Source organism: Diplotaxodon limnothrissa, linkage group LG22 (assembly GCF_057381915.1).
Source record: "Diplotaxodon limnothrissa isolate DT_005_m linkage group LG22, D_limnothrissa_male_GT1.1, whole genome shotgun sequence".
Taxonomy (NCBI): Eukaryota; Metazoa; Chordata; class Actinopteri; order Cichliformes; family Cichlidae; genus Diplotaxodon; species Diplotaxodon limnothrissa.
Genome location: NC_140616.1, coordinates 19,410,536 through 19,422,283, shown reverse-complemented (window position 1 = coordinate 19,422,283; position 11,748 = coordinate 19,410,536). Strand labels below are relative to the sequence as shown.

The 11,748-nt window shown below is 43.3% G+C and overlaps 2 protein-coding genes across 2 annotated transcripts; one reads left to right on the top strand and one right to left on the bottom strand.

The window, feature by feature from the left end:
• Positions 1-1,605: 1,605 nt before the first annotated feature.
• cd164l2 (CD164 sialomucin-like 2) lies at positions 1,606-2,890 on the bottom strand. The gene is made up of 5 exons (XM_085346144.1): positions 2,812-2,890; positions 2,327-2,413; positions 2,076-2,168; positions 1,944-1,985; positions 1,606-1,769 (listed from the first exon to the last, which is right to left on the bottom strand). Exons 1-5 carry the CDS (start codon positions 2,888-2,890, stop codon positions 1,606-1,608), a joined length of 465 nt encoding a protein of 154 aa, XP_085202270.1.
• Positions 2,891-10,378: 7,488 nt separating this feature from the next.
• gpr3 (G protein-coupled receptor 3) lies at positions 10,379-11,374 on the top strand. Its single transcript, XM_085346964.1, has one exon. The coding sequence runs from the start codon at positions 10,379-10,381 to the stop codon at positions 11,372-11,374; it is 996 nt and encodes a 331-aa protein (XP_085203090.1).
• Positions 11,375-11,748: the final 374 nt, after the last annotated feature.

The following is an 11,748-nucleotide window of genomic DNA, read 5'->3' as shown; positions in this document are numbered from 1 at the left end:
AGAAAGCAAAGACATACCAAACATACTGAGAGACACCTCTTCTTATTCCTAGTTTATTCAGGAAATCCAGTGTCATCACAAAAAAATCAAACAGCTCATATTAATGAGTTTAACCAACATTAGTATTATTTAAACAGGATCACGTCTATGTCACCTGTTTTATAACAGCAATCAAATGGTTCAAACTTTATTATAAATCTGAGAAATCAAGTCAGAGTTCTTCTCCATGACTACCACGTTGGGTTTGTCTGAACTACTGACAGTAAGAGCATCAAAATAAAAGTAATGCACCACTAGAGTCATTACTGGAGGTTTTTATAAAGATTGAAATCCTGACTCTGCTATTAGGGCTCAGGTTTTAGGTTATGGTGTGTCTTTCTCAGTGGTTCACAGGTTGTTATCACAGTTGTTATCTCTAACACTTCCTTTCCATCAGTGAGGTGCAGGTGTCTGAGCTGTAGCTTATTTTTCCCCCCACTAAAATAAGACTGGCAGTAGCAGGCCACCATAAAACAGCCGACCCCAAAGCTGGAAGCAGTGATGTCAGTGGCTATACAAGGACCTGCTGAAAATGTTTAAACAATAACTGGTGAATGAAGCAGCCTGCATGATTTTCTTCTCATGGAAATAGAAGAAGCATCACTGCTAGTAAAGCTATGTAATCACTCCTCAAACCATTTAAAATGTAGGATTACTTTTTTTTTTTTTCAAAAGGCACCAAAGGAAGGCGTCTCCCTGCATCCGCAGCAGCACAAACACTCACTGCAACTTGACGGAAAGAGGTATAACAGCCTGTGAGTGGACTTTAGGACCTTAGTTACTATATTTATATTATATTAATCAATAATTTCATACATTACAGGTTAACATTTGGTTATTTTTGTTTCAAAAAAACTCTAGAAAGTTATCAAAATGCACATGAACAGAAATGTACTCAAAGACGATGGATAAAATGTTTGTTGTGACCTTGTCTGAACTACAGCCTAAATTTAATAATATAACTGCACCACACTATTTATAACAGTATAAACACCTAAATTACTGTAATTTAAGGTGAATTGTATGATCACAAAGCAGTTGCATAAAATTCTGCAGAAATCAAAGTCTTGCTTGATCGTGCATCTAACACACTGATCGTGAACTGTAAATACTGCAGTGAGCTCATGCACAGACACTTGTTACACAATGCAGTATTTTGGGAATATGTCCTCGTACAAACACACCCATCCCCCAGGGGGTACACACAGGGACCAGACCAAAAAAACGACAGGGGGAAAAAAGGAGAGGGAAAAAAATTCTTGTCGTCATAACCAGATGAGTCACCGTTCTGCTGTCCTTCTCTGCACCGTCTGCTTGTCCGTCATTTATCTTGTCTTCACTGTGGCTGCTCTCTGCATGAAGACAGACAGAAGAGTGTGTATAGACTGATGGAAAGTGTGTGTGATCAGAATCAAAACAAGACAGGCAGAGATGCTGAAGGTGAACCGTTTGCGCTGTGCATCGTGTGTTGTTGACGATTCCTGCCACCAGAGGCTGCTGTTGCACTTAACACGTTTCGCACAAACGCGTGAGATTCTGTGTTCTCCAACACCTCCGCGCATAAACTCACATGGGGTCGTAGCTGCTCTGCTCTTTGGATTTGAGGAAGCGCATGGCGAAGAATCCGCCTGCCTGCAGACACAGCACGAGTATGATGCCGCCTATGAAGCTGGACATGTCGAACTTGGCCTGGGAGAACTCGGGGGAGGAGTTGGTGTTGCTGTCATCACCTTGAGGGAAAGGACACAGAATTCACTGGTTGTTTTATATATATATATATATATTTATAAAGTGCTGTCAGGGTTTTTAGCGGGTGGAGATGACTGGATTGCCTTTAGGGAATCTTTTAGTCAGCTGTTATGGGACTAGGAGATGACGTCTGAAGCAGAGTTGATTCAGTTTACCTGAAACGGTTTTACCACCTCCCGCAGCGACAGACTCTACAACTGGGGAATGAATTATGTAACAGGGTTATGAAGATGGCAGAAAAACACTTGATATCATCCCCCCCAAAATTATGTTCATTTTTTTAATACCTGTGCACAATTCAGACACTCTGGTCCAGCTGCAGTTCATGCCGTTGTCTGCCGAATCCCCTTCATCGGTCACACACATGCCTGTATCATTGCCTGAGGGAGACAGACCCCGGCATCACTCAATAATTCAGTGATCTTCTACAAACCAGGGGAGCTAGTGTTACAGCAGCATTGGTGATTGAATTACTATCAGAGGTCACGTGTGTGTGTGTGTGTGTGTGTGTGTGTGTGTGTGTGTGTGTGTGTGTCACCATTTGGACAAAGCCTCCAGACACAACCTGTCAGGTTGAGCATGGAATCGCCGACACACAGGTCACATGACTCGGCTTGAGAACAATCTGTAGGAGGGACAACACTGGCAGTTAATTAGCAGTGTCAATCAAAACCCAGCTGGCTGGCCAGTGCCCATTTATTCTAAAGCAGCTTCATTATTATATGATATCCTGTTAGTTTGGACAGTATCTGAGAATGCAGAAGTTTATGATGATAAGAAAAAGATAATTGCTTCCTGTTAAACTCTCTTATTTGTGCTGCTTCGTGGTGTGTTAGTAATAATAGACAAAAAGCCATCTTACCAGTAAATAAGAAGTGAGACATTAATGAGGAAAGACAACAGATTAAAGCACGAAAATAGACAGCAGATGGCAAGCTTAGGAAGACACACAAGCAGGTTCAGAGCAAAATATACTGAAATGGACACGCTGTAAGAAAATAAAACATACGGATAGACCCATACCTGGCTGTAGATACACAGAATGGATCACTGCTAGAAGCAGCAGAGTGGAGGAGAGAACAGTAAATGCCACCAGCTGCATCCTGACTGCAACAGACACCTGCGAGCAACACCTGGAAACGTTGGCACTTAAAAGGGAGTTGATTTTAAAAACTAAAAAAAGGCTTTGAATTGAAGTCTCCTCAGCTTGTCCTCGAAAGGGTTTCTGGAGGTGATGATAACCAGGACACAATGACAGATAAGAGTGAGGAGATCTGTGTAACATGAGCGCCACTAAACTTGGTTCCCTGGCAACCAACTGGCCCACCTCAAGCCACCTGAAATGCATGCCAGTTGGAACGGACTGACACCTGTTTACCTAAGCAGGCGGTGAATGTATACACACACCTTCATTCACATATATGTCCTTATGAAGCCTATAAATTAAAGAAGGACTAATGGGAATAAACTGAGCTAAATTAGTGTTCATTTTGATGTTACCTGCACTTAAACGCATGACAAGGTTCTTTGTTTTCCCTGTTGGAACTCTGGATTTAGTGATGTGGTTGCCTGCTTTGTTAAATTTTCTAAAATCCATGTTGTGGGGACCTTGAATGTCTACGCTTCCGTTAAACAGATGTTGATATTTCAACATCATGAAAAGGGTGATCATCAAAGTCACTTGCAGTCAGCTTCATCGGCACCAAATGTCATGTGATGCCCATGAAGATATCAAGAATAAAATAGCTGAAAAATGCTGCTGACCTTTTAAACCTGAGGTTTATGTTGCTATTGTAGCTAAAATTCATTCCTTCAATGTCTTTTGTGACTTATTGAGATTCTTTTATCTACCCAGATCCCCCAAAACATTCAAAAAATGAACAGCTTCAAAAAGGAATTCATGCTAATTCATGTTATTCATACTTACAGCAATACAAGTCAAGTAGAGGAAGGTTTAATAGACCTTGATCTAGATATAACAAGAGCTAATAAGGTCTTCATATCCCTTTAAAGATTTCCAACAGGCTTCTGCTAAAAAAGTACATTGGCTTTTCATCTATTCTGTACTCACATTTTTACCTCGGTGATGAAATTAAGATTTTTTTTTTAAACTTTTTTACTGTATACCTTTTAAGCATCACCACCCACCTATTGATAGAATATGTTTCTTGTACTTTATCTGTGCAAATAAATATAAAATATCCCAGATAAATGTAAAGAAAGAGACAAAGAAAACCATTGTAACACTCTGTGACACTAGCCTAGATCGGGATGTTTGTAGTAATGTTACTCTTAATGTGTGATTAGTTGTAAAAGCTGAAGAGGTTACAGTTAAATCGCACATTCCTATTGGTAAAGCTGGATCTGGATGTAAAGGACCAGACGTGAGTATTGAGCATTACTGTTTGAAACTACAGTGAAGTCCATATGGGATTTTGGACAATGACACATTTTCTGTTTGTCTACAAATCACGGCAGTATGTTTTGTTTTTTAATCCAACAATCCAGATGTAAATGAGGGGCAGACTTTGAGCTTTACTTCAAGTGGTTTAACAAAAGTATTACATGATATAAGCAGTTTCAACAGCAATTAAGCAATGTTTCCTGGTTATTCCATGACAAATCAGGCTGGTGAGAGACCTGGAGTTGATTCCAAGTGTTGAGCTCTGTAGATTTTCAGCAGAACTCTCAACATGATGTCCAAAGAGACATAGATGTAGGTGATGGAGGTAAGGCTGAAAAACCAAATAGTCTTGTTAGAGAAATAGCAAAATCCTTATAGGACAGGACAAATCAACAACTGACCTTCTCGGCTACACAAAAAGGCCTGAAAAGCAAAAAAAAAACCTCATCTGATTAAGAAAAACCCTTCATATCATCTAAAGACAGAGAATCTGTCCATGATGCCCAGGTGTTCTAGACTTCAGACTGTTTCATGTTCGTTAAACCATTTGATGTAAAGCTCAGACTCTGCATCTGAATCACATCCTGGTTGTTTGATTTTAAAGCGACTGTGATGTACAGAAAGGCAACATTACAAAAAATTGCGTCATTTCCAAAAACCTGTGGCGCATGGGGTTAGCTCAGAGTACAAAGGTGCTCAGGTTTTGCTTTTTATAAGAGGCTCCACAACGTGCAGCTGGGCAAATGCATCAGCACAAACTGCACAAGTGCTTCCGACCTTTTAAGTTGTCGCTTTGTGATGCAGATGCACTGAGTCACAGCCCTCAATCAGGCCGCAGGGGGAAAAAACGTGCAGGATCACGACAAAACTTTGCAGCTTTATGCAATGATCGCCACCTCCTCCACTCACACCGACGTGGCTCCTTTAACTCCCACATCTCATATGCTCTGGCACCCATTGTCTGGGTAGATCTTTCTTCAGAGTGGCTCGTGTGTGTTAGGAAGCAAAGAAAACACACACACAAAGGGATATTCCGCAATCCTGTTCCACACGATTTCCTCCTCCGCTGTGGGCAAGCAATCTACAACACCGGCCACAGACTAGTTTACACTCCACGGAGCACTGCTAGTATTAGAAAAGATATACATGACATAATAACATAAAGGACAGGGTGGCACACGCACACACAAGGGCTTCGGAGCGTGATGTCACGGGGGTGGGCGTGGAAAGGATTTTGGCCCGATTCACCATTTTGGGGGTCTAAGCTAGGAGCGATAGCATAGCCATGGTTCGTACTTGCTGTGTGCTCGGCTGCAATGTTCGATCTTACGACCGGCACGGGAATAAGGTTGGATTGTCTTTTTATGCTTTCCCAACCTGGAAGCGACATGAGGCAGCTCGTGTATCGATGTTACCAAACGAAGGCGTCTAGCCTGGATAGCAGCTGTGAGATGAGCTGACGTGCAGCTCTCTTCCATCTCCAAATATCTGTTGGTGCTCCAGACATTTTCATTCCGGTAAGTTCTAAATATGTTCATATCTCTCTTTATAGCCTATAGTTTCATTTTCGATGCGCTCTGAGCTCATAGCAAATTAGAACAAACATCCTACTGAGTGATTTTGCAGAACTACCGTCTATTTATAGAGTTGCTAATTATTTGGCATTATTGCAGCAAACCAGCCGATGAAATGGATGAAACATCATGACTGGTTTCCAGCGCTACACGAGGGACCTGCTTCAAACAAACCACCATGCCAATCAGATTACTTCTTCCATGTGAGGGTGAAGAGGTGACCCTCCTGGATAAGATGGTGAAGGTTTGCTGCGTTTGGTGAACAGTGTGATAATAAAACCAGAGAAGAATGAAACCTGCTCCTGTTAAATGTTCTTAAGTCTTGTGCTGTTATTTTTTCAAAAGATACAGTAAATAAAGTAATGTTAGTAGTGGGTGATATCATGTAAACACTCATGATTTGGTGTAAACATTTTGTCATTTGTAAACTGTAAATGACATGGATTCTACACTGTTACTGATGTGATGTTCTATAAAGTGGTTTTAATAAAAAAAAAAAAAGGCAAAATAATTTAGTTTCTTTATTCAACTTTTGAACAGTGGGACTCAGTCAGTACATATTCAGTAAATGCAAATTATTTACACAGCAGTGCACTACAGGCATACATCTAGACCCCTAGATAAAACATGATGGCATTATAGCAGTGACAACTCCTCCACAGTAGCAGGTGGGGTTTTTCTTTTTTGAGGACGGCTCCTTTTACCTGTCACTACAGATGGTCTGTGTATGTTTTGATCAAGAGCCTTTTTTTGGGCAGCTGAAGAGAAGTCGTCTATCTTATGGCCAACCTCTGGGTGTATCTTGGTATTATTACCAGGCAAAACCCAGTATGCAGGTTCATCTGTAACAGTCCTTGTGCCACGGATCAACACTGTTCCGTCTACTTTAGACAGAAGAGCAGCGACGTGGGTGCAGGTCTCTGCGACTCCGGCCATACAGCTGCAGCGGGCGGCTTCAACCTTCCCTGTGATGCTCACAGTGACCCATGGCTGCAATGCTGGTTCATTCAGTCTTAGAGTGCAGCACCTGAAACACACACAGACAAAGTTCATTTAAAGACAAGAACTATGAGCCAAGGCCGACACAAATGTGTTTAATCTACTTTATCATAAATGTAACAAAGTGTCAAGAAAGTTAGCACATACATGTGCTTTTTCATTTCTTTATGTGTCCATCTATAGAACGCTGCATGTTATAGTCTAAATCTGTCTGTTCTGTCAGAAACCTGCCTGCAGAAAATGAACCTAAAGTATGTAATGCAAGGATGTCATCACTTTAGAGATGGAGAAAGCATAAAGTGACAATTATGAATCACTTAATATGTTAAGGAGATTCTGCAGGTCATTAATCAAAGTATAAAACTAAAATAAAATGTATTTTTAGTGACACAAGATACAAATATGGAAGCAAGATGTATAATTAGAATTATTTATAATAAACATTAATAAATCATTGCAATTTCTTTAACCATAGAGAATAACTAAATCCTTCAGGACAGTGTCTCATCAATGCACTGAACTCACTATGTTATCCACCTAACAGTCTCCACATGTTCTCACTGTAATTTCCCCTCATGAATGAATTTATGCTGCAGTAATCTGAATGTTTGCAGGGAAATCAAACGCATTTCACTCGCTGTACTCGAGCTGACTTACCTTTGATTGAATGACGACTTGTACGCGCTGACTCCACAGATAAGGTATGAAATATATCAGGCTACGTCAATAGCGGTTGGTCTTCAGGGTTTCTACTCCACGGCCGTATTTCATACGGCTCCACATTTCCAATGCACGCTATTTTCTGCAAGTACCGCCGCTTCGCCTCTGGACGCAATCGGTCTCTATACAGTCCATTCTCTTTTAAGCTGCTTTTAAGCATCTTGTAATCGTCGTTCCAACACAGTGTGTTTGATTTGATTCGTAGACCCCGAAAATGCCGCCGCGCTCCCACAATGCATTGCGGCGTGACGTCAACTCCGAAGCCCTATTATTAAGTGTTTTACATTAATGTAAAGCACAGTTAATATTTTAACAAAATAGTTTAATGCTGTGTAAAAAGAAGTGGGTAACATGAGCAGAGCAGCCGTGATTCTGCAGAAATTTGTAGAAGCTGCTTAATACCGGCGACATTTACGAAGGTGACAAGTGTTGCGCCTCAACTCTGCTCGGTGACGTAGGAGGGGTGTATCGACAGGAAGCGTGTCCTAATATGGCTCGAACAAGACGAGATTCCCCCAGTTAGCTCAGCGCCGTGCGCCACCACGCAGACAGCTGTTGAGCCCAGCCTGTAGCGTCCTACGCTTCGTGTCAAACCGGGGGAAGCCACGAATCCCCTGCTGCTGTATTACTGTAGGGGAGGTGGGGGCGTGTATTTCTGTGAAGCGATACTAAAAATCAAAAAAAGACGAGACAAATACGGTGGATAACAAGCAAAATGTACGACTGATTCCTGTCTTTGCTGGATTGTAGGAAAACTCTCACCACCCACGGCCTAAACACAAATGCTCAATCCTCTTAGAAGATTTCTAAATGATTATGAGGCTGTGCGAGGCTCATAAAGACAAGTTATATCTATATATCTATTTATCTTTCTACATATATAATATGTATGTATGCTGATGTTATTTTGAAAACAGTTTTAGTGTATAATACTTCTTGAATTTTACCCAGCACTCCATATTAGTATACCCATATCTCTGTTAGTGCAACCATGCACGCACAGGCCAGTTTTTCACCACTTCACCCTCAAGAATATTTCACCTATGTGCTTTACATAAATTTAAATTGTGTTTAAAAAGAGTTCAGTGTGTGCTAAAGCTGCTCCCCATCATTCGTTCATTCAGCAGGCTCTCTGTCTCCCTGTACGACATCTCCCCATGAGTCATACTCTGAGATTCAGCACCGTGGACAGCTCCAGCGCTTTGCGTTGTGCGCTCACAGCTGCCAAGTTCCAGCCCTGCCCAACACAAACTCGTATCCTCACCTTCAGCAAGGGGTCTGGGTCTTATTGAGAAAACGTGTGTGTCCGTCGATGGTCGTTATTTATAAGAAATGAAAGCATTAGCGAGCCGCAGTGGGAGGGGCGACGGGGCTCTGCCGCATTTTTCTGAATGAAATTACTCCATGGACGTCCCCTCCCACTTCTCCCCGCATCCCTGGCGCCGTCCCTTGATTGGTCGAGGCTCCCAGTCACTGACGTCAGACAGACTCTTGTGGATGAGCCCGCGCGCAAGAACATTCATTCTGCCTCCAGTGAGCGATTCGGCGAGCTTGAAAAAGGAGAGATGCAAGCGACGCCAGGTGAGAGTTTGGCGCAACTTTGGTGAAGACGGGAACGCGGAGCTGTGTCTACACGGGAACCGTCGGTATTTAAACCTGCTGTCGAGCCTTACCGCGAACAGCCTCACCTCGGCTCCATCACCTGTGCTGGATCTTACAGGAGAAAGAGAGAAAAAAATCAGTGTGACTCCCTCAGAGGACTGACTCGTTTAAATAAGGTGAGAGGAATTTAGTACATGCTCGTAAACGTGTCTCGGTACGTGCATGTGTTGGGGGGCACGCTCTACGGTGCAGTGAACCCGCATTTGTATGATACTTAAGGGTCCCCTGCGTCAGGAGGTGGGATATACCTCCTCACTGTGGGAACGGAGAAAGAGCGCGGGGTAGGGGGGGACTCAGTGCCCGAGGAGCGCAGAAATAATGCGCTTATAACGTTCCTGCAGGACGTCCAGTTTGTTTTCATGTGTGCGAGCAGATAACTGATAAGATCCTTACCGCGCAGATTTTCTCGTGCATGCATGTTGCACGTAGAATTTATTCGAGGTTCTGCGCCTCTGCTGTGCGGCATCACGAGGAAAACCCAGACTGTGGCTTACATAATAAATCGAGTTTACATATAGCCACGCGCACATATGCCTTTAACTGTAATCCTATTTTAAAATGATGCCGTTCATTCATTCTTTTCAGTGGGCAGCAAATGAGAGCCCACCTTTTACAGTCACGTGTTAGCCTGGTGATTAATTAAATATTATATATCTATCCCAAATCATTCAAAATACATAGCCTGTTGGTTGACTGGAAGTTTCGCTCCTTCCCACAAGACTTCCAGTCACGAGATGAATCTCGTGACGTCCCAAAATACAAACACATAGATTTGGGTAACTGTTAAAAAAAAATTGAAAAAAAGTGATAATTTTTAAAGAAATAAAACCTTATATGGGCTTTCAAAACTACCTTTTTTCTACATAGCTATTGGAAAGTAGTTTTTTGTGTTGTTTTCCCAAAATGGAGCAGGTAATGATATCACAAAGAGCAGGAGAACACAACATCTGAAGGTCTTATAGTGGTAGGATAGTTTCTCAATAGCTCAGCCGTGTTGGATTACAAGATTATAGCATTTGAAGCAGCGCATTAGCACATCAAGTGCTCTTCTGCTCTGTGTGATGCTACAGCCTGCATCCTGTGGCTCAAACCACACCAGCTTCTGTTTCTGGAAATGCTGTTCGATGGACATGTGGGAGCTGTGGTAGTGACTCATCTTTCTGATAGTAACGTATTTCTCAATTTTTTCTCTCTCCTTTAGGTTTTATTGGTGTGACTGCTGAACCAAACAATGATCCTGAACGCCACAGACTTGGGCTGGGATTCTGAATCCTCAGGTGCAGAGCCCATCATCCCATCAGACCAACTGGGAAAGTCATCTGCTTATGAACTCCCACCTCTCACAGCGTGGGGCGTGGCCCTCTGTGTTTCAGGGACCCTCATTGCGACTGAGAATGCCATCGTAGTCACCACCATCCTGGCCACCTCATCTCTTCGTGCCCCTGTCTTCCTGCTGCTTGCCAGCCTTGGTATGGCTGATCTTCTGGCTGGTGTGGCGCTGATTCTACACTTCCTCTTCATGTTCTGTGTGGAGCCCAGTGATTGGTCAGAACTGCTGACCTCAGGACTACTGGTGACATCACTGACTGCCTCCCTCTGTAGCCTAATGGGTGTTGCCCTGGACAGGTATCTGTCTCTGAGCCACGCCCTCACCTACGGCTCAGGCCAGTCACGGCGGAGAGCCGCCATCCTCCTGCTGCTGGTCTGGTTGGGTGCATGCATGATTGGGGCGGGGCCAGCAATGGGATGGCACTGTCTTGAAGACCCAAATTCCTGTTCTGTAGCACGACCTCTGACCCGGACATATCTATCACTGCTGTGTGGGGGTTTCCTAGTGGTTGTAATGGTAACCCTGCAATTGTACGCTGGGATCTGCCGTGTTGCTAGGCGGCATGCCCATGCCATCGCTACCCAAAGGCATTTCCTCCCTTCCAATCAGTCATATGCAAGCAAGCACGGCAGCGGGAGAGGTTTCTCTAGGTTGCTCCTGGTCCTCAGTGTGTTTGTGGGCTGCTGGATGCCCTTCTCCCTCTGGGGGCTGCTGGGAGATGCGTCCAGCCCTCCTCTGTACACCTATGCCACCTTGGTGCCAGCTGCAGGCAGCTCCCTACTAAACCCCATTCTCTACAGCCTGAGACACAAAGACATTCGCAAGGTGCTGCTCCACGCCTGCTGCCCACACAGATACTCGCACAGCACACACATACACTACCCTGTTGATGTGTAAACTGCCAAACCTCAGCAGACTCAACCCAACATAAGATCTATGCCAGACATATCACCGTTTGTGTGCCAAAATACACTCATTGCTGCACTGACTGTCACTTGGACTCTGACACATGTATACTCCCACACACGCAGGCAGCACTTTTCAGAGATAAAAGTGTTTCTACAAATCAGAATGTACTGAGCTGTCCTGGCTGGTGGCCATCTTGGGACAAAAGATACTGTTTGTGCTGTGTACCTCATTCTCAGTCAACTGTAGCTTCACTGGATTCCCAGAAGAAAACAATCACAGAAATACTATATGTGTATTATACATATATAAATATATATATATATAAAACAGACTTGATGAGTATCGGCACTTTACAACAGGAT

Excerpts from the sequence above, each read along its gene's own strand:
- cd164l2 (XM_085346144.1), bottom strand. The coding sequence starts at position 2,890 with ATGCAGCTGGTGGCATTTACTGTTCTCTCCTCCACTCTGCTGCTTCTA. Across the intron at positions 2,414-2,811 it reads TTCTGTGTATCTACAGCCAG|ATTGTTCTCAAGCCGAGTCA; the intron begins GTATGGGTCTAT and ends TCCCTCCTACAG. Across the intron at positions 2,169-2,326 it reads CTGGAGGCTTTGTCCAAATG|GCAATGATACAGGCATGTGT; the intron begins GTGACACACACA and ends TGTCTCCCTCAG.
- gpr3 (XM_085346964.1), top strand. The coding sequence starts at position 10,379 with ATGATCCTGAACGCCACAGACTTGGGCTGGGATTCTGAATCCTCAGGT.